The 22,816-nt window shown below is 40.0% G+C and overlaps 2 protein-coding genes across 3 annotated transcripts in view; one reads left to right on the forward strand and one right to left on the reverse strand.

Moving 5' to 3' along the window:
• Window positions 1–9,283, reverse strand: part of tlcd2 (TLC domain containing 2) — a 32,518-nt gene extending 23,235 nt beyond the window's left edge. The window contains exons 1-4 of one of the 2 annotated variants that reach the window (XM_033631931.2): window positions 9,079–9,283; window positions 8,710–8,961; window positions 6,904–6,986; window positions 1,553–1,635 (exon numbers count right to left, since the gene is read on the reverse strand). In XM_033631931.2, coding sequence (XP_033487822.1) covers window positions 1,553–1,635; window positions 6,904–6,986; window positions 8,710–8,888 — 345 coding nt within the window. In that variant the 5' untranslated portion in view covers window positions 8,889–8,961; window positions 9,079–9,283. Of the gene's footprint in view, window positions 1–1,552; window positions 1,636–6,903; window positions 6,987–8,709; window positions 9,016–9,078 lie in introns of those variants that run through there. The other variant, XM_078167120.1, reaches the window with a different exon arrangement.
• Window positions 9,284–13,353: 4,070 nt separating this feature from the next.
• aifm4 (apoptosis inducing factor mitochondria associated 4) lies at window positions 13,354–21,970 on the forward strand. Its single transcript, XM_033632190.2, has 19 exons — window positions 13,354–13,479; window positions 14,048–14,147; window positions 14,246–14,355; window positions 14,450–14,559; window positions 15,125–15,169; window positions 15,275–15,356; window positions 16,755–16,867; window positions 16,987–17,073; window positions 17,478–17,569; window positions 17,750–17,880; window positions 18,086–18,201; window positions 18,309–18,380; window positions 19,365–19,428; window positions 19,554–19,630; window positions 19,900–20,017; window positions 20,179–20,277; window positions 20,380–20,455; window positions 20,542–20,646; window positions 21,089–21,970. The coding sequence occupies exons 2-19, from the start codon at window positions 14,050–14,052 to the stop codon at window positions 21,117–21,119; spliced, it is 1,626 nt and encodes a 541-aa protein (XP_033488081.2). The 5' UTR covers window positions 13,354–13,479; window positions 14,048–14,049; the 3' UTR covers window positions 21,120–21,970.
• Window positions 21,971–22,816: the final 846 nt, after the last annotated feature.

Consider the following 22,816-nt stretch of genomic DNA (forward strand, 5'->3'; position numbering starts at 1 on the left):
GCAGCCATTGCGCCTAAGTCTCACACCATCCACCATCCCCTCTATCTCCTGATGAGAACTCATTTAAATGTAATCTGAACTACGTCACTTTAGAAATGCTGATATGATGTGTATGAAAAGCGCAAATGTAGTGTATCCCTGTCTTGCAAAAATGTACAAAGCCAGTTTATTCTGGCATCTGGGCTGAAAATAAAAACCATAACCTGGGCAGCCAGGTGTTCAACAACCAGAGAGATGTCATGTTGGACCTATTAAATGTAATTTTGGTACATACGTGGTGCGTTCACTGAAATAACATAGTTGGACAAATCAGGTAAAGCGCTAAGTGGACACTGTGCTTGATGAAATATCGACTCTCCAGCAACCAACACAGGAAAATCTTATCACACAGCCATTGAACTACCAAACCTGAAATGTGGGCCAGTTGATAAAAACTTTTGCTGGTTTCCTGGCACAGTGTCAAACTCAGTGTGTTTGTGTTAGAGATACTGGAAAGTGGTTCTATTGACATTTGTTTTGTGTGTAAGTGTACCGGAAAATATCTACCGGAGAGTGCGCCAAAATGCCAGGATGCAACTCTTCAAGTGATATTTATCAGAATATAATAGAGTCTATTTTACAGTGTATGTTTACATTTCTATAAATGGCATGTCCATATTAGTATATTAAGTATACAACCATTATTAGTACATTTTTCTTTTATAAATCTGTAACTGGAGTGTCAGCATACACCATGCTTTTTCCTCTATGCAGCACAAGCCACGTCCTCAGTGAAATATTTCCACATATTTTGGGTTTAAAACATGCCTGCATTAACACCCAAACACACACACATAAATCGTGGCTCCTGTACTCTACAAACCCACTCTAATCCTGTCAGACACACTTCCAATAAAAATTTAAATAAACAGCTCTCGCGAGGTGAGTAATAACAAGACGAGAGCTTGGCAACAGAAAGCACGACACAACATCAGCACAGTCTTGGATGTAGGTCACATAGTCGTAAGCGTAGGGGGAAAATATTAAATCGGTGTAGTTCTATATTCCAATTCAGGTCATTTTCCCTCATGTTTAAAGCAGGATAAGTGATCTGTTCTTCCCTGAGGAACTTATCTCCCATCAGACCAGTGTGCTGAGGGTTGCCACATCATGAAGGTGACTGGCTCTGATGGGAATCTGGTAGCAATAGTTAACTGTGGTTAAGTGAATGGCAAAATATGAAGGGAGCTGGGTGGAGTTCAAGTTTCTCAAGGAATGAAGGGAGGTTGAATGCTTGGTGGAGAGGCTGTCACACTGGAATGATTGTCTCATTGTTCCTCCCTCCCTTGTCCTTTATCACCAGACAAGAAAGACGGGTATTTTGTCCTTCTCTTGAATGTGTTTTTTGACATGTGCACTGGGGTTTTCCTGCCTGATTTATGTGAGCAGTGACTGCTATATAGTAAATTCATAAGGAGGGGAAGGTGCAGATAGATGATTCTTAAGTTAGATCTAGTTGTGGAGAAACATCTGTTGCTTAAATCTTGAACCATAGCTTGTTTTTAAGACCTACCACAATGTGATGGAAGAGAAGCTCCCAGGCCTGGCTCAGCTTCTGGTTCGTGATCATGTCAAAGAAGTCATAGATGAAGTAACCTGTGGGGAAAGAGAGCATTTAGCCAATGCTAATGACATCCGCAGGTTCAGCAATTCATTACTTGACCAAAACATGACAGATTCATTTGACAAGAGAAGCCTCGAGCGTATCAAGTGAGTCAGGGGGGGACCCTGCTTCCATGACGACAGCGATGGCAACCAAGATGTGTCTTGGAGAGGGGCTATTCATATCCACCAACCCCACCCCCCTTCCCCCACCACCAGCCGTATCCATGGTGACAGCTATTCACAATGCTGGAAAAATAATGAAGTGTTGAGGAAGGGGACGAAGGGGTGCGAGGGAGCTCAGGGTGCTGCTGAGACTGGAATTAACCTCATTATGGTGGAAATTTGACACCAGAACCCTTTTTGTGGACGGGATGAAGTGTTTGGGTTCATCTCAACGTAAACACATGTACTTGCTCCCAACCGCATAACAAATGAATTTCAAAAAGCTGTTATCGGGCATTTGATTGGTTTATTTGCATTATCTGGTTTCAACAATAGATGATATTGTTACATAAGAGCACTGACAATGGGCAGGCGGGAACTCCACGCCAATGTCGTCTTTCCAACAATAGCTTTTTTTCCACAAGAGGTCGAGTTTGGGTCAAGTTTAGCCATAAACAGCCAACTGGAGCATGTGACTTGAATTAAAGCGTCAACTAACAGACATCTCTTGCCCTTGTTTGTTCATAATGATTCGTTCAGTACTGGTTGACACATCTGTATAAAAAAACATTCAGGTGGAAAGATGAATTACTGCTGGACAAAGAAGAACAGAAATGGATTTTGCTTTCTTTCAAGACATCCTTAATGTTCTGCATCACAGGCGTGATGCCAATGTGAAGCCCGTTACTCTGCACGGCTAATGTCTACACTGAGAACAAAGGAGTCAGATACTACATGACTTTCCATTGGCTACCAACCAAAGCCTGAACAGGAAGAAAAAATCTTGTGAAATCCTCCAAAGCAATGCATTTGCTTTTTCCAGATCCTGAGGAGTGATATTCATTGGCATGTTTGCTTGAAACCAGTTAGTCAAACAACCAGGTTTCAGGCTGATAAAACATAACATCTCTGTTGGCACAGCCTTGTAAAGTATAAGAAACCTGATTAAGCCACGTTACTGCGGCATGAGAACATCTTAGTGCTGTGATGTTTTCTGTATTAGAGGTAACTTCCTATTATATCCTGAGGGTGAAACACCAATGGCACAGAGAATTATTCTTGACAGTGGTTATCCTTGGCAATATGAAGAATGTAGTGTTAAAGGCACATGAAAGAAGTACGATTACACACATGAACACATAACTATAGTTGGGTTCCTCCCACAGACTGTATAAAAATAATGGATGTAGCTACTGTGATGTCACCCATGGGATTGTAGTCTCTCGTTTAAAGCTTCAAATGTGGCATTTTGGCAGTCATCATCTCGATGTTTGGGGCCAAAAGTGACCCAATATTATATATACCATATTTGGACAAATTTAAACAAGTGAGCTTTATAATAAAGTTCACCCCTGTACAGTTGTCATAATCAGGGAAATTAGCTGTCAACCAAATCAAAATGTTTGTACAACAACTTTCAGGTAGAAAACCCCCATGTCACATACATAAAATCAAACAGCACTAAGCAAACGCTGCCTCAATAGGATCGTTTCTAGCCACCTAAGAAGATTCTCAGTTTACGTCAGTCAGACAGCCTTTTTTAACGAGGAAGTGAAGCCGTTACCTCAATGCCACCAGCCATTGACAAAATCAGTAATTTTACTTCAGGAATTGCTGGTCTACCACTGCCTCGATTGGTTAGTGTCTAATGTAAACCTGTAAAAATATTCCAAAAATAGCATACAATTAAACTCATATTGATTATTTTATGAGGGTCTTTTTTACGTGGCTAAGATGCATTTTGCTGCGGCCCCCGTCTTAGCTTCCGTTCCAGTAGTTTTGGTTTATCATAGATGCTAGCAAAGCAACACAGTACATAAAATAAGCACAGCAGAAACATCGGATAGGACGGACCACCATGTCTAACTATACATCTTTAAACGTTACAGTTATGACTTAAAATGACAAAAGAAATAAACAAGTGTGCTGATTTCACATATCTGCGCAATTTAAATCAGCTGCCAGTTGTTTACTCCAAGTGATTGCTGTTGTTAGCATGACGACACAGTGATTTGGTCTATGTAGAGACCAAACTGTTTTTGTACCAGGCTGTAACATGTTTATTTCTGCTGTGAAGTCAGGCATTTTAACATGGGGGTCTATGGGGACTGACTCGTTTCTGGAGCCAGCCTCAAGTGGCCATTAGAGGAAGTGCAGTTTTTCAGCCCTGGAAGTTGCCTCTTGGTTTCAAGACACAGCACAAGGTCTTCATTCAACAAAAGGAGAACCATTCATGGTATGTCACTGCAAGGTCTGCAGCGTGGTATCACAGCGAGCCAGACTGAATGCACAGATCTGATGAACAAAACTCCTCCCTCCAACTCGCTGAGGCCTCAGAATCACACCACATCTCCAGTGGGAGGGCTCGGGAGAAGCAGTCCACTTGTTTTTGTGTGAATGACTCCCCTTTCTGTTACCACTGGCACCGGACAAGCGCGGCTCGCATAAATCAACTGACTTTTTGCGCAGTTACTGTCTTGGTGATGTCACATGACTGTACGGGGTTACGCCTGGTGCCTGATAATAATGCCCTCCATTGAGCTTCACATACCGACGCTGCCCCTCGCTTTGCCAGCTTCAAGGGCTGGGCTTCCTGAAAGAATGTCAAACATCCTGGGAATCCTTGGGGAGCCCTTGTTGACAGGCACAGATCCAATAAATGTGTGGATTTGAGAGACCTCACGTGCCACTGGTTGCTCCAGAATACTTTGTGGATTAATGAGAAAAAGGGAAAACAGGGCGAGGTGCTATTTTAAGAATGTTGGGTCGCATGTTCTCTAAGGTCTGAGAAATCTTAATGAAATCAAGCAAAATCTACAAGACAAGTGAATTTCAGTCAAACCAAATGGTGTAAATGGGGTCAGAGCCAAATAAAGGACGTTTCGCTCACCCTAAACACAACACATAATTAATAACATCCATCTCTAATTCATTCTTAGATAAGACAGTGAGAATGTTTACAGTTGAGACCCTGGTACACCCGTATATTTACCATTACAATAACCACGGCTCCAACATATTTTTATCAATGAATTTTAAAAACTTTTCCATAATATTTTACCCGATTTTCAAGTGTTTTTAAGTAGAGTGCAATTCCAACTGTGGAGAGGTACACACACTTTGATTCCCCAACACTAAATTCTATTGGGAAACTCAGTTCACCTGTGTTAGCACACAAGCTGTACCAATAATGTGCATCCATTGTCTTCAATTCTCACATCACTTCAGTGGATAATAGATCATTTCACATGGCCATACAATGGTAGAGCATCGGCTGAGGTTGTCTCCCAGCTATCCTGACGCTTGCCTTGCAGGTAGAAGTGGTGATGTCATTTGGACTGTCTACAGCAGGCATGAAATATGTGCTGATGCTGACACTCTGTTGACCATCCTTTTGGTTGTCTTTTAACCTTTAGCATGGCGGACAAGACGTCAAACGTTTTGATGCACAGCCTATAATCTGCGCAGCAAGAGTCTGTGTCTCTCTTGAGTCATGTATATCTTTGTTATATAGAAGCCATACATTATTAAACACGCACTTTGCAGATAAACAAACTGTTAGCGCTTGCTAAACTGACCTGCTCGTTAGACATTCCTGCCGCCAACTTGCTGTAGAAGGAATGTATTTCGCACAACACTGGACATATTTTGGTATATTTAAGAACATATTTTTAGTAGGGGGCTGCAACGATATACCGGTTTCAAGGTATAACATGATATATAAGTTGATGGTTATCTACGATACTGAAACAAGGAGGTTGAACCTCCCTTTATTTTAGTTCTTTTCTAAGGGGAGACTTTTTACACATATTTCTATTAACAAAATGGTTTAACGTTTCATTTGTAGTAATAAAATGTGCGTTCAACCAACAATAACCCTTGTGTTGTCATTCCTTTAAGGGTCACTCTGACTGATAATATAAGTTCTTTATACCATGTATAGGAGCCATCCATGGTGTGAAATGTGTGTGAGTTGTTCATTTGTCCTGTAGGGGTCACTGTATTGTCATGGGTGTCTGCCAATATAGGTAGGAACCATTGATTGAGAGAACGAGTGTGTTGCTAGACGGAGAGTTTTTGACCACAACGCCGGTGTATGGTGAGGTGAGTGAGGTGAGTGAGGTGTGAGGTGGTCTATGTATTGGTGAAAGTTTATGGACACAGATTCGATGAATGTTTGCAAGTTTCGTTAAAGATAGCAACGGTGATGAATAAATTATGCATCCAGAAGAAGAAGAAGAGGAAGTGGACTCTTTGTTTTCACCTAAGAGCAGCGGTTGTTTTGGTCAGGCGAGCGCGTCAGTTAATAAGTAGCCAGTGTATACAGCCCCTCAGTGGCTTTAAGTTTAGGCTTAGCCACTCTAACATGATACCACGATGTGTTCTGAGGCAGTTATCGTACCGGGACAATCTCATACTGTTGCAACCCTAATTTTAAGCAGTAGTCAAAACAATGTATATTCAAAACTTTTCCTAAAACTCAATTAGTGCCAAACCATTCCCAGGTAAGCTGTTTTTCTAAATTCTTTTCCAGGAGTTTTGTGACCGTGGGAACCCTCAACAATTACAATATGGTAAAAAGCAATGGCAGAAACAATAAACAATAAGTAGCTATGGGAGTTGAGGAATAACTGAACATGTAAACATGTCAGCAGCGTATTCACTGAGCGTTCAGGGCGGCACTAGTGTGTAAAAAGGCTCAGTTTGCAGACAGGGTGCTTTTCATATTAGCTTCAGGCAATCCAAACACTGTAATGTTTGTGCAATTTATTAAAATTAAATTCTTATTATTGTAGCCTCTCATCCAGCTGATTAAACTAATAAATACTTGACAAGTTAAGACATGTATCAGCTGCTTTAAATTTATGTTTTACATCAATTACATTGATTTATAACGGCCCTGACACCATGTAGGGAAGAGAGACGAGCTGAGATGGATATTGTCACTTCCTCTTTTCCCCTTATGATGGCAGCACCTGTGGATGCAGTCCGTCTCCAGCCCTCCCCTCCACCACCACCACCAGCCCATTCAGACACAGGAGGACACAATTTGCAACTCAGCAATAAGAACTGTACAAGTGCAGACAGGCCACTCACCAATCGAAAACGACACCAAACTGTGGGAAAACACAGAGTGAGTTTCTATCAAGTCCTCTGCCATCTGTGGGTGGAGGAAGAAGCTGAAAATGCAAGACACAGTAGTTCAGATAAATCATTTCAAGGGTGTGCTTTACAGTTTGAAAACATTGAGAGTAACCTTAACAGTTATTAAAGTCAACTTCATTGTAGATAACAAGCAAAGACATCTTCCCTATTAAAACTCCAGAGCACCATCATTCTGGAATACCTTTCCCTCCCTATCAAAACCTGCCTGTCACTGTCAGTCAAGGGTGTAGCTGTGGTTTCGACACTGCGTGGGACACATATGAAACAGACAGGTTCTCCCCAAAGGATATTTTAAGCATTGAACACTTAGTTTCTTGCATTCTAGTGATTTTTTACGCACCAATTTATGGTGTAAATGTCTTTTATCTGTCAAAATAAAAGCCCTCTGCTATGATAACTGTAAATGTATATGCAGGTTTTAAATATTGAGGGAAATATTCAGGGAAGCTAGCTTGCTTAATACTAAAGACATATGTGTTCACTTTAGCCTTTCTGATACGGTACTCTTTCTTTTTACGCTTTTACTTTCAATATACGCTCCACGCTGCTGCAACCCTTTTAAAATCGCACTTGATTTTATGATTTATAATTTTACCACTCGATTATTTTATGAATCAGTTCTGTTTTATGCTCAGTCTATTTCTATATGAAGCTCTCAGTGCCTTTCATGCCTTTATTGTAAAGTGATTAGCACTGTCGCCTCACAGCAAAAGGGTTCCTGGTTCGAACCCCGGGATGGGGGAGCCCTTCTGTGTGGAGTTTTCATGTTCTCACTGTGTCAGTGTGGGTTTTCTCTGGGTACTCCGGCTTCCTCCCACAGTCCAAAGACATGCAGGTTAATTGGTGACTCTAAATTGTCCATAGGTGTGACTGTGAGTGTGAATGGTTGTCTGTCTCTATGTGTCAGCCCTGTGACAGTCTGGTGACCTGTCCAGGGTGTACCCCGCCTCTCGCCCAATGTCAGCTGGGATAGGCCCCCAACAGGATGAATGAATGAATGAATGAATGAATTATTATTATTAAAATGTGACCACATATGTTGTAAGTACTTCGCAAACCACCTGTGGCATCGTTAATGTGCTCAGTATGTGTGTTTATGCATTTATGCATTTATTTTTGGGTTTTTTTTATTATTATTACTAACTTGTTTTGTACTTCTTGTTTATCTCATTATATTAAGATAATAAAAACAGTATGTGGATGAATTAGAAATCTTTGAGTGAAGGTTTAAGTACAAGCCCCTTGATGTTCCCTACCTCTCCTGCACAATCTATGCCATATTTGTTGTCATATACTTTTGTTAAATTAAATTCTATAAGCTTTATTGGCATGACATTTCTCATGTGTTGCCAAAGCACAATTAAAACTTAAAACTAAAAGGAGGAGGACATATCTTGCTGCATATCTTGAGCTATGGCTTCGACACTATTTCCTCCAAGCACGTGTTGCATTTTAATCTGGTCAGACTCACACTTTTGTTTTTATCATTTCCTTTGTGCTAATACACTTAACTAGATCCAGGCTGTCAGTGCCAGTCTTACTTCATGTACATGACATGTTTAAATCTAATCCCAGTGAGATTAGGAGTTACTGATGGAGGATCTGGCAAAGCAATCAGGATAATAAAAAAGTCAAACTACAGTGAAATTAAACATTGAACGCAACACCAGTCTGTATTTAAACACATGTAAACCACTCATTTCCACTCAGATGCAATGATAACTCTGTATAACTCACCAGAGCACTGCCCAGATAGCAGTGATGAAACTATGCACGAAGGATGTCGAGATGTTTCTCCACTTCCACGCATTCCTGCGGGCAGATTCAGGCATGGGCACATTGTCCACCGCGATGTTGACAAGTTTGAAAAATCCCACGGAGCTCCCGGTGGTTAAAATCACTGAACTCAACTCCATGGCTGGTGTATTTTTGGTGATAGGTGAAGACTTGAGGTCACGACTGTCCCCCCACTGTGGGCGGTTTACACGGCTGTGGTCCACACACACACACACACACACACACACACACAGATAATGACCGTGGGTTATTTGTTTGTTATATGCGACCGAGACAAACACGTTAACATAACGTTACCACCGTGTTTACTTCGCGGTTGTTGTCCACAGAGAGAAGGCGTGGACGGGTCTGTACAGTGTCTCCTCACGGACTGGATGTCTGTGATATTTTCGTGAAATAAAAGACAGCTCAGTCTCTACAGGTGTAACCGGTGGGTTCAGGTGATGAGAGCAGTCGTGTTGCCTCGTCTACAGGTGTCACACCGTCCTGTTATGAAGCCTCATGTCGCGCTTGTGCAACTTCTTGACATCAACAGAAACCAAACGACGCTGTTTCCCCGCCCTACTACAAAGGGGCGTGGCCACGAGCACGGTCCATGTGTTGTGTTGCGTTCATGTGCTGTCGGAAACGTGTGAATCAGAAACAGTTCACTGTTTTTCTCGATTTATAAGAATAAATGAAACTGGGATCCACTTACAAGCACATATAACCTCTAAACTCTTTTAACTAACATGTCCTGCCAGTGTTGCAATGTTGTTCTATATGGGAATATGTCTCTACTGCCTCTAGTGCTTTTATAAACTGGATGTCCTTTTATATTGCATCAACTTTGCCTCAAGTTTTTGCACAGAATCACACTTCTGATGATCATTACATTGTTGTGACCGAAAAAATCACGTTAAAATCATTTCTTGTTGATGCATTCAAAGAAGTCTCTTAAACTGTGTGCCCAGTTTTCTTTTTCTATATCTTAAGTTTTTCAATTTAGCATAAACATCACAAACTATTCTCCACAAAAAGACAAAATTCAATGTAAAGACACATCTTACAAATACGGTGAGCCAAAAAAAAGATAAAAGGAAAAAAAAGTCATTGAAATATATAGGAGAGTTTATCCTATCCTACACATCTGCTTAGTAGGCCTAGTACAGCCACCTCATCATCAATTGACCAAATTGCCGAATACTAAAACCAAAGACAGTTCTTATGTATTTAAAAACATATATTTTAGTTTAGTTTTTTTTTTCATCTTCTAAAGTCTAGTTTTTATTTTTATTTCATTCAACAAAAATGTTTTTACACACCTAGTTTTATTTTTTGACTCACTTTTAGTTAACTATAATAACCTTGTTGCACATAAAAGAAACTTGTCTTGCTGTTTTGGTGCATAGCAATGGGCTAAATACAGTGCAAAGGTCAAGAGATGTAATATATGACAGAAAGAAATATAATAGAAAATATGAAAATAATATAAGGTGGAAGAGTGCACAGTTTTGCGCACCAGAGTGCAAAATATTAAAGTACATGGTTCAAACAATATGTGCATAAGGAGAAATAGTGCATTAATGTAATGCTTTCACAGATTAAAGGGTCATAATCTATAACACCAATACTATACAGTGTGCTAAAAATGTACAAATATTAACAGTATACAACCTAAGAAATTAATGCACTAAGAAATTATACAAATTGCGTGCCAACAATGGTCCCTAAATCAAAATATACATTTGTCTTTGAAAATATACTGTCAATTAGACTTTTAATTATCAATTAGACTCTTAGATCTTCTCAGTACTATCCCACCACTGTTCGTTATTTTTTACCTGCTGCTGCAAATTGCATTGTGGGACAACAAGCAATAAGTATTAAGGACTGTATCCACACTGGCATCTATAACAGATAAGATAAACCTTTATTGATCAGCAGCGGGGAAATTAGGTTGTTGCACTTGCACAAAGATTACAATAGTAGCCTACAGATAAACAACGATAGTGAAAAAAAATGATAAGTGGTATATCAAAAAATATAAAATAAAATAACACAGAGATAATGGCCATGTATTGAAATACAGTAATAAAACCTGCCTTTATATCAGATTAATCCTCTCTGTAATTCAATTTCATAAACACTTTCAATATTCACATTAGAAAAAACTAAATTCTATCAGATGATATCCAAAAAATCCTGAAAAAGGGACTAACTGGGTATTGATTTTGTTTTTGGAGACAGCAGCCGACGAAGAGAATAATCATAATTAATTCTTTTTATTTATTTATTTTTTTTACCTTCAGTGCTTCTTGGCTTCGTTTTCAAATAAAACCACAACCACCAAGGTAGGTTTTGTTGCACTTCCTATTATTTTTTTGCTGATGGACTAGAATACACCACAAAGTATTATCTCACTGAAGAAGCTGCATAGTACGAAGAGCACCTGAAGGCAGCATTGCTTCTACCCACCTCCATCCGTCACAAATCACCGTGGATTTATGGGAATAGTAGGCAAGTTTGTATCATATGTAACCGGAGAATATGTAACTCATGACATAATATCACAGCAGCTATTATACACCAGCATTGTTTGATATTATCACTGGACCTTGAAACACGATGAATATTTTACATTCGCTGCTGTTTCATTCAGTGGAAGTGGGAAAAAAACAGTCGCTGTGCTCATTCAAGCCAGAGTGCGACCGTGGGCATGAATGAGTGCTGTGATATTTGGTGACACAGCGCCACCATCCGGTTAAAGGACATTAAAAGAAAGAAGAACAATAAAGACAAAAGAAAAGGACGTGCACAATCCTCCTGGCATTTACACCACATCATATTGTGTCTCATGTTCATACACTTAGCATAAACAATTATATAAAGCACAGAGGGTGAGGATAAGACCCACAGGTATCAGCTGACATGTTAATCATCTTTACTAATAGGATCTCCAGATATTTCTGAAATGATTCTCTCATTTTGGTAATAAGAGCGCTGCAGCTAAAACAATAAGAGTGGACAACATAAAATGGTTGCAGGATGGTGAATTTTATTAACTGTTTGACTTATAATCAAAGTATTTTCACAATATATTTTACTTTTCATGGGGAAGTGGCTTTAAGCAAGTACTTAATGAGTTCAGGTAAAATGTGAGGAAAAAATGAAGCTAAAATGGGAGATTTTTCTGAGGTGAAACCAGCATGTTTTCAGGCATCGGTTGCCATAAAATCATGAATAATATGCTGTTGTGTGTCACTCTGTAATATTACAGACATTTTTGTGAGTTAAAAAATATTCCAGATGATGCAGTGGGACTATGTCAGCCACACTAGCCCAACATTAGCCATCATTGTTACATTCACGCAAGCACACACACATGCATGTCTATTGTAGACAATATGGCATCAAGTAAACAGGCAGCTGAAGAACAGGGACAGCATGGCAGAAAAGTTGGGTGATCCTTTTTTTAAAAGTATAGTTAAGTTACATTAATGATTAGATGAGTCAATGACTGAACTGATAAATTGATTTAACCATTTAAACAAACAAAAAAACAAACGTGATGGTCCCATTTCACCTGAACATGTCACTGGAGTGAAGTATGGCATCTTGATGTGTTTGAAGGCCCAAAGTTTCTAAAGTATTTTACTTGGCAATACATTTATTTTATAGAAATATAGCAGAGATACACAACAAGGCTGCAAAATAACACTGAAGGTAATTGTTCAGGAGGAGAGGTCTACTATCATCGGCATTCCTTTTGCACACAAAGGTTTATTTCCCAGCTTGTCAGTCTTGAGAGATTTTGCACTTATAGCTACTGTAAATCATATTGTCTCTTACATGATTAAACAGATATAGAACATCAACACACATATTACCGAGCAATCATCATTACATATCTGTGTATGACCAAAGACTACAAAAGAAAATAGGAAAGGATTAGTTTAACTAAATATTTTTTTTTATAGTTTATGTAGAAAAAGCAAATAGTTTTGTCATAGATAGACTATGATGGAGATGGGTTTGCCTTTTTGAGGGCATGTGTAGAAAATCACACCATTTTTGATTTAACGTGAGTTCTTCTCTGACACGTGCATATTTCCAGGTGGCGATCAGGTCCCTCCACCCCACGGGCCCCAGCGATCACACTGCCCGCCCTGTCTATATTTACGCCCCTACAACCTGCCACAAAATGTATTCCCTTTCTGTAATATAAAAGCCTCTCAAAGACTTTTTCACAGGTACACTCAGGTGGACAGCATGCATTTATGTTTTCAACTGAAGAAGTATAAACCAATTTAAAGATTGATATAGCCTATATCATGTGAAACCTAGTTGTGACTTAAATGCCACTACAGCATCAAAACCCATGCATATACAACAAAATGTCTTCTAAATAGCTGTCCACTGCAGTGACCACTGTGTATGAAAGAGTTCTATCTATCTATCTATCTATCTATCTATCTCTTACAGAAGTTACAGGGAGATTTTACTCTCATGTATGAACAGTGTATCTAATCACCTCCATCCCTCCTCTATTGTGGTTGGCTGTGGGAGGAGCTCGCGCTTATGACGTCACTCCGGCTGCCTGTCACGCGGGCAGTTCTCCTCAACTCGCTCTTTAACGACCCGTGTTTGTTTGTTCCTCTGCGGAAAAAGAGGGGCCTAGTATCGACAGATGTATCAGACCTGACTGCTGTTACCGGCAGAAGGAAACAGGTGAGCGGTGCTACATGGAGGTGTCAGTCATTACTCTGCACCTAAAGTCTGACACGAGGAGAGAGGCTCGTGTTTAATGCGACTGGGAGATTATTAAAAAGCCGGGTTTGTGATGCTGTTACACCTTTAGGATCACTTCATGTGTTCTGTCAGCTTCACTGCAGTGTAGAAAGAGAAAAGAGAAGTGATAAATGTGCACGTTTGTTGTTTATCTTGCATTATTATATAAGTCTGTATGGTTGGTTTGGTCTTTTGTCCTTGTGAGAATTTAAAGTGTTTTATCTGCACAAAGAAATATATAGCGAACAGACTGTCAATAAATGTTGCACCATCACATAATGCTTATCAGTCGATAGTTGTTTTGGCCCTATGGTTAAGATGAAGACTTAAAAAAGAGTTGACCTAATTTGCTTTAAAAATGAACTACACTGTATCCTGCCTGTACCCTGTGTGTCCTTTGGCTGGGATTACAAATGTCTCTGGGTGGACCATAAACTGTTTCTGCAGTCAGCTGAACAATAGTCATGTTTTTTGGTTGTTTTTTTTTGATATGGCTCATGACTTGCAGGAATGAATCAGTGCCGAGAACCAGGTCAAGGTGTGGAGCAGGAGGAGGAGGAGGAGGTGACTGGGATGGTGTGTCAGGAGGCCGACCTGAAAGATGGACAGTAAGTCACAATGCTTCTTTTTACTGGAAATGGATCAAGTTTTTGGTTCAGCCACAGCTGTCAGTGTTTCTCATCATCCATATTTTGTGTCTATAAAGGATGAAGGAAGTTACAGTGGGGGAACAAAAGGTGCTGCTTGTCCGTACTCAGGGTCAGTACAGTGCTGTGGGAAGCCAGTGCTCTCACTACAATGCTCCTCTTGTCAAAGGTAAACCTTCAGTCTCTGTAAACCAGTAATAACTTCATGAATTGTTTTGCATTGAATCTGATGAGTGTTAATTTCACGGTCTTTAATAATGCAGGAGCGCTGGTCGGTGACAGAGTAAGGTGCCCGTTTCATGGTGCTTGCTTTAATGTCAGAACTGGAGATATTGAGGAGTATCCTGGTCTGGACTCTCTGCCGTGTTATAAGGTAAAACACATCGGTAGAGACCTATATTTAATGGCAATTAACAGCTGTTTTAACGTCAGTAAATCCAGGAGAGGTACACTGTAGTTTAAAATTCAGTCACATTTGTTTATACAAAAAAAACTTCTGTATCTTAACTGTGGATTGAAGCTTGAACGCTGTCTTTTCAAACAAAGGAGTCAGTCAGAAAGACAAGTTGCAAATTCACCCCCTGCGGATGGATACTGCATGTAAATAAATCTAATTTTCAGTTAGTCTCATTTACAAACTGACTCAAACTGAGGATCAGCTGTTACCAGACATTTATACCTGTCATTATGTAAGCAAATTCAGATTAAACACCATCTAAAGAGTACGCTGTATTTATTCAGTCTTTGATATAGACTCTTTTCATGTGTAATTCTGTTACCAGATGTCTGTTGTTGTTTTCACCTGCTGCAGATCATTGTCCTGAAACACTGATTTTTGCTTCAGAAATAAATGACCCCCATTATGCTGTAATCTAAAAAATCACATTCAGTATCTAAACTTATCTTTTTCTATCTCCCTCTTTCTTTAAATTTTACAGGTAAAAGTCGAGGATGGCCAGGTGTATGTGTCCATCAAGAAAAATGTAAGTCTTGTAAAATTGAATAAACAATAATTATCAAAATTTTCCTTTTATTTTTTGGTAAAATACAATGTTTTAACCTGTCCCTTGTTTGTTTGCGTCCCTCAGTCCCTGAAGTTGACGAGGCGGGTGAAGGAGATGTGCAGCTTGGTGCCAGACATCAAACACACCATCTTGCTGATAGGAGGAGGTTAGAGTTAGATGTTATACACACAAGTAATAAATAGTATATGAATGTAAATGTTGTTTTTAGGGCTCATGAATCCTTGTTAGTAGGATTACAAAAGAGAAGTTGGTGATCAAGTGTGGCCATATTTATTTAAAGGAATACTTAACCCTACCCAGCAAGCATTTTTTGGTTTAAAAAACATCTAATAGCCGTCTACATGAAGACCTGACGTCTAGGCTAAATCACGGCTGAATTTGGGCTGTCAGTGAAAATTTGGTAGACGTCTAACCATAGCCAAAGTGTAGACGTCATCAATTATACGGCTATGTAGAGACCATGTCCAAAAAATGGAGATAAACATATTTTAATTACTGTTGACTCTCCATACATGATTGAATATCATACCACACACCATCTGCAATGGTGAAAATGGAGCTAAATATAGCCAATACGTTTAAATCACGACTATTGCTTGCTGGGTACTGATGAACATTTGTTTATCAGTTAGTCACCCTGTGTACTGTTGAATTCATGAGGAAAACTCTGTGTTTCTTGCATGCCTCTGGTGAACGTAGAATCCAAAAACTGAGAAAATTCTTGATGAATTGAAGTCATGGGGGTCCACATTTAACAACAGCAAAACAAAACGTCTGTTAGCAAACACTTAGCAACTTGTGCCTTATAATCCAAGTCTCATTTATCCAGTTGTATGCTCAGTGCTTCCCAAACAGACAGCTCTTTCATACAGGGAACTAAACTAAAAGTAAAACTTATCTACGCTCTCTTCAAAGCCAGACTCCATTGACAAATGGAGTAATTTTACTAGCTGAACACAAGAGCTGCTGGTCTACCACCGCTGCCTTGATCATTTAGTTTGTTTGTGTTATTGTGTGACTTCGGTGTTTTAAAGGGTTAGTTTGAATTCACCAAAGTCACAAAATAACACAAACAAACCAACTAATCGAGGCAGTGGTAGACCAGCAGCTCCAGTGATCAGTGAGGTAAAATTACTGTTTCTGTCAATGGAGTCTGGCTTTGAAGAGAGCGTAGATAATTTTCACTTTCCGTTCAATTCCCAGACGGAAAGGGCTGTCATTTTGGAAAGTACTGAGCACAGCTGGATAAATGAGACTCAGATTATACTGTTCGCACTGTGTGAGAGTTTTTAAACAGATGTTTTGATATAGTTGTGCTATGTTTAAACCTGGACCCCTGTGACTGCAATTCATCAACATTTTTCCCTGTTTCTTTCATCCAATGCGACATGCGAGCAAAAGAAAGTTTCCGAATTCAATGCAATGCAGGGTGAGTAATTGACATAGAAATGGTCATATTCGGGGGGGGGGGGTATTCCTTTAAACTCCATCTCTGAATTAACGCCCTGAAAAATTCCACACTGTATGAATTTTGTGTTTTCAGGCCCCGCCTCTCTGGTTTGTGCTGAAACCCTGCGGCAGCACTGCTACCAAGGTCGAATCATAATGGTAACCAAAGACAGCCTGCCTCCAATTGACAAGCCCAAACTGAGTAAGGTGAGACCTCAATCAGAGAAGAAAGAAACCTGTAATCACCCTGCCTTGTTTGTCTTCTGGAGTAAGCAGACTCTACTGTTAGTGTTTGCAGAAAACCAGTAATACATTGTCTCTTTCAGGCTTTGAATGTGGACAGCAGCAGCATCCTTCTCCGGACAATTGACTTCTATCAAAAGTATGGAATTGAGGTGTGGACACAGAAGGAGGTGAGACGCAAAAAGATTAATCCAGGGGCAATTCTAGGATCAGAGGTTTAGGGGTGCTGAGCACCCAGAGAGCTGCCCGGCCAGGCAAGATAAATTTTACTGTTTTGCACATTTTAACTCAATTTAATTCCCACATTTGTGAAAGAAAAGCACAACACTTTTTGGGAAAGTCTGTGACTAAACCATCAAATCTGATAAAGGTTATTTAAATGCTGAGCCACAGCAAAAGAGGAATGGGCTGTATTTTTGTTTTGTTGTTTGTTGTTTTTGTTTTTTGTTTTGTTGTTTCAACCAAGTACTGTATAGTTTTGACACGTTTCTAGCTTGTTGAAAAAGGACATACAGTAAAAAAAAAAAAATGGTTTTCTCTTTGGTCTTATCAAGAAGTGTGTTTTGTGTTGCAGGTGGTGTCGGTGAACCCAGCTGATAAGGTGGTGAAGCTGAGCGACGGCACTTTGCAGCATTACGACCAGCTCCTCATCTCAACTGGCTGTAGGTTAGTCATCGTCCTGTTTCTCAAATGTTTCACAAACAAAAGCACATTTTTAGATTGTTTGCTCACACTCGGATGTCATAAGACTTACTGAACAGATGAAAGACAATGGAAACATTCATGGAAAAAGAATGTCCATGTGACAACAGCAAAATACAGTGAAACTCCTGTCTTTGTTCACAGAGCGCAGCCGCTCAACTGTCCTGGCTCGGACCTGACGGGAGTAAAGTTGTTGCAGAGATATGAAGACGCCCAAGAGATTCACAGCTCCTGCCTGGGCCAGAGAGCTGTTGTGATAGGAGCCTCCTTCATAGGTTACCTGATTCAGTTTCTCTTAACATAGCAGGGTGAATCATGGGTTGTGTAGCCTATCTTAGCTTTTCTGTTTGATTATCAAGCGTCACTAACTCGTTCAAAGCCACCTCTCTCATTGTAAAATCTGCTATGTAAATATTTCACAAATATAAGATATAGGAGATTGCTGAGGTGTTTTTCTACACATTTTCTTTTACACATTAGGTATGGAGGTGGCCTCCTACTTATCCGACAAAGCTGCCAGCGTGGCTGTGGTCGGCACTTCCAGATACCCGTATGAGCGATCTCTGGGGCCAGAGATTGGCAAAATGAGTATGCAAGTAAGAAACAATGATGATGGTAGTCTGTCATCATCATCGCTGAATGTGATTTGATTCACTTTTTTAAAAATGAAACAGAGTTTTAAAACGCAGTTTCTTCTTTTAAGATGTTGGAGGAACAAAAAGTAAAGTTCTACATGAGTGATGGAGTCACTGAGATCCATGGGGAGAACGGCAAGGTAACTCTGCTTTTACGCTGTCAGCATAAACCAGGGATACTCAACTTGATTTGCCTCGGGTCAATATGGCAGGAGGCCAGGGGCCAGTTGTAGCAGCCATGCACAGGCCAGGTGTACGTAGGGGTGCGTCTTGGGTTAAACCCAGACCTTTGTCAGGGGGTGCGGGGGATCTTACCCCGCCACTTTTTTGATAAACAAGCTCTATTTTTGATGCTTTTCAGTGCACTAAGGCACCTTATTGACATTCAGAATACAAGAAAAAAATTGCCAGTGTGAATAATTTTGCTTTCATTGTGAATTCTGCTGGAAACCGGTGGATTGCCACCTCTGGGTTGGGAGAAAGTTACTGCCTCAAGAGAGGGAGTTCAAGTGTCTTGGGGTCTTGTTCACAAATGAGGGTAGAATGGAGCGTGAGATGGATCGGCAGTTTGGTGCAACGTCTGCAGTGATGCTGGTGCTGCACTGGACCATTGTGGTGAAGAGGTTCAATTCACTGGTCCATCTATGTCCCAACCCTCACCTATGGTCATGAGCTCTGGGTAGTGACTGAAAGAATGAGATTGTGGATATAAGTGGCTGAATTAAGTCTCTCAGAAGGGTGGCTGGGCACAGCCTTGGAGATAGGGTAACAAGCTCGGAGTAGAGCCGCTGCTCCTTTGTGTCGAAAGGGGTCAGTTGAGGTGGTTCGGGCATCTGATCAGGATGCCCCACTGGTAGGAGGCCCCGGGGCGGACCCAGAACACACTGGAGGGATTACATATCTCATCTGGCCAGGGAACACCTTGGGGTCCCCCAGGAGGAGCTGGAAAGCATTGCTGGGGAGAAGAACGGCACTGGCCTTTTTTTGACTTGTCATAGGAGGAACATCACAACTAACTAACTAAAAACACAAACAGATAATTAAATAAACATATAAATAAATGAGAAACAATGGAATAGTGTCTAATCTACTGTTAATCCCTAGATTACTCTTATTTTTTCCAGGTGAGAGCAGTGGTGCTTAAGAGTGGTGAAGTCCTGGAAGCTGATGTGGTGATTGTCGGAATTGGTAGTTTTATTATTCTACTTAAGTGTTGTTATATACTGTACACTTTTTGTTATTATTACACACAAATCAAGTTTGGGACTGTTTTAATGTGCAGTTCTGCAAAAATCAAACTGTCTTTTTTCCAGGTGTAATCCCCAACTCAGACTTCTTGTCAGGAAGTGAGTTGAAGGTAGATTCAAGGAGAGCTGTGATTGTTGACAAGGTAACACGCTGGATAATACAGTCTTCACCAAACATTAACCACTATGATGTTGACATGACTAATGAGGCATACACATGGTTTTACATTTATGACTCAGCCTGATGGATACAGTTCATTCTCAATGGTTGCTTTTGGCCATATTAACATTGTATATTACCTGAATCCTTCAGCTAACTGTGTCCAGATGACTGAAATTAACAGCTGTGTAAATATAATGTTTGTACATTTCGTATGTCTGATGTTGTAAACTCCTTTATCCTTTCTATCAGTACATGAGGACCAGTATACCGGATATTTTTAGCGCTGGGGATGTTACGTCTTTCCCTCTGACCATTCGTGGAGACCAAAGAGTCAACGTCGGCCACTGGCAAATGTCACAAGCTCAAGGTGAGACTGAAGGATTCAAAGGGCCACAGCTTCTTATTCACAACAGCACGTGGCCCATAAGGCTGAAGTGTATAGTTTTTAATCCAGATTAATTTGATGCCTGTTTTAAGATAATCATGCATGCAACCATATGCTGTTTTTTTTTTTTTTTTTTACTGTAGGAAGAGTAGCTGCCCTGAACATGCTGAACAAACCGACCAAATGTGACTCTGTTCCTTTCTTCTGGACTGTGTTGCTTGGGAAGAGTATCCGATACACAGGTAGAGCATTCAGAGGAAAATGTCCCCCTCGCATCAGAATATTTAAATGCATATAAACCTCTATACCAAGTCTCATTTCCCCCTTTCATTTCCTCATTCTAGGCTACGGAGAAGGATACACAGAAATCATATTCAAAGGCAAAGTGGAAGAAAGGAAGTTCCTGGCATTTTACATAAAGTGAGCAGCAGCAGAATAACTCCTGATACAGCTAAATACGACTTTATGCTGTTTGTGCTCAGTTTCTTTCGTTTCTCTTTTAATAGAGAAGAGGTGGTGGTAGCTGCGGCCAGCCTGATGTTTGACCCTGCTGTGGCCCGTCTCGCAGAGTTGATGGCTACTGGGCAGATCATAACAAAGGCGCAGGCTCAGTGAGTGTCATCCTGCATTCACACAAACCAGGCTATGTGTTTATATAGTGTATGCACAAAATAATGATGACTTCCACAGCTGTGTTACCTCCTCAGGGTGTAAATGTCATTCTTATTGTTAATTTTGGCCACCTGGGGGCAGCAGAAACAAGAACATATCAACCTTTTAAGTTGATATGCAGACCCCGTTTGTAAGTGATGCTTATAACACATCCAGTAGACACAGAGCAACATTAATATTCATTTAAAGACATGCCCCTGTCAATCTGGTGAATTTCAGTCCAACATTCAGTGTCTTTTATCTCTGTTTTTGGTCTCTACCAACTCCTGAGAAAATTATCTGTCTTTTTAGCTGCTAAATGCTCCACTGTGTTCTCCCGCTTGTATCTAGCTTTGTTTGTCTGCCATGAATATTTGTTGTCTCACTTCCTCGTCTGTTCAGGGCTGACGACCTGAGCTGGCTACAGATGTAACCCGAGGGCTGCTGCATCCAGGAGCAACACGTCTCACTGACGAAGGATGTCGCCTTTCTCTTTAATGTCTGTCTCTCCATGAAACGGTGCCAAATTGAATTGCTCTTTACTGCCTCAGCACGTCTGAATGCCAATCAGACCTCTGCTCTGTAACCATAGCAGCAAGCAAACGTCTCTGCACTTTTATCTGATCTCTGTGTAACGAGCGTAATCTAGATAACACGGCAGTTTTACCTGTATTCATTCTAAGTTTTAACTACAGCTGGACTAAAAGTGGGTCGTCTCAAAGGCCACAGTCTGTGGTTAATATGAACCACACCACATAAATTAATCCATAAAAGAATCCATAAACATTCAGTTCTGAAACACACACACCACTCCATGTGTTTTAGTTACTCTATATTCATGAGTAACTTTTAAAACTTTAACATACAAAGGCCAGTTAAAGTCCTGCATTCAAAAAACACAGTGATGAATGTGTTTGATTTAATTTTTTAAACTTTTATCATCAATCCCTCCCGTTTCATTATCACTTAAATGCTTGATTTAATTATAAATGTTTACAGCAGAGATGTAGCTTATTATCAAGTCTTTTAACTTGAAAGTCAATCCCACATGAAGAGAAAACAAAAGCACTTTGTGTAATCTTAACTTTTACTCACTTAGTAATAAAGTCTGGGTGCCTTGTGGTGCATAACTAAAGCTCAGGTATTAAATCTGTTTCAACACCACAGATTATCTACACCTTATTGTACTTCCTGTCGTCAGCCTGTTGGTGCAGTGTGAAGATGTGTTTTCTGTTTCTGAAATTGTTACACTGACAATAAACCATCACTCATCTAGACTCACAAGTCAGTCTTTAGACGCTTTGCTTAACTAAAGAAGAAGGGTTAGAAGGCGGAGATCTCTGATTGTCTGGTGGGGAGACTATCACTCATCTGAAGATAACCTTCACTACTTTGTTTCATATTTTGACCCTCTGACAGCTGCTTTTGAAATGTTCACGTAACAAATCACAATGTAATAATCTCTACATGTAGATGAAACATTTCTTTTCAAACATCAGAGAGTGATTTTAGGTCTTAGATTTTTATTTCCACTCTTGTACCTGTTTCTGTCAAACTGGCTTTTGGTGATTCATTTTCTAAGTCTGATCTAAATTATTTCCTCTCCCGTGTTCATGACTTAAGAACAGGTGGGAAAAGAAGTTTTGCTTAGATCATTTTAATAAGCTCCTTTTCCAGGTGGAAAAGTTTTAAAAGGTGTTTTTTTTAGGCAGGGGAATTTTTTAAAGAGTTTATTCAGCAGCAAGAGGCTAAAGTACATATATTTCTAGCCCAAAGAAAGACATGACAGTAATGTTATGTAACTTTCTAAAACACAATATATGAACCTTTGTGTTTAGAGTGTACAGAGGAAGAACGACTCACCAGGAGGAAAACTTGGATGCTTTTAGTCCTATTGAGAATGTGGGACAGTAGAACACTTCAGCCTCTTGTGGCCAAAATAAGTATTACAAAAAACAAAAATATCACCTGCAAATACTATTTATTTTTTTTTACCTTTTTACTCAAATGGGAAAGAAAAGAGTAAAGAGAAAAAGAAGAAAATTTATCCTGGCGCTTTTTTTTTTGTCCTTTTTTTCCTTTTTTTTCAATTTTTTTTTTGTGTTGAGAAACGTAGAAAGATTATCCTGG

The sequence above is a fragment of the Epinephelus lanceolatus genome, chromosome 4 (assembly GCF_041903045.1).
Source record: "Epinephelus lanceolatus isolate andai-2023 chromosome 4, ASM4190304v1, whole genome shotgun sequence".
NCBI lineage: Eukaryota > Metazoa > Chordata > Actinopteri > Perciformes > Serranidae > Epinephelus > Epinephelus lanceolatus.

What these genes read in the sequence shown, in the direction of transcription:
- aifm4 (XM_033632190.2), top strand. Translation starts at nt 14,050, where the DNA reads ATGAATCAGTGCCGAGAACCAGGTCAAGGTGTGGAGCAGGAGGAGGAG. An exon ending in ATGTGTCCATCAAGAAAAAT is followed by an intron (nt 15,170 to 15,274) that starts GTAAGTCTTGTA and finishes TGCGTCCCTCAG; the next exon opens with TCCCTGAAGTTGACGAGGCG. An exon ending in CTCATCTCAACTGGCTGTAG is followed by an intron (nt 17,570 to 17,749) that starts GTTAGTCATCGT and finishes CTTTGTTCACAG; the next exon opens with AGCGCAGCCGCTCAACTGTC.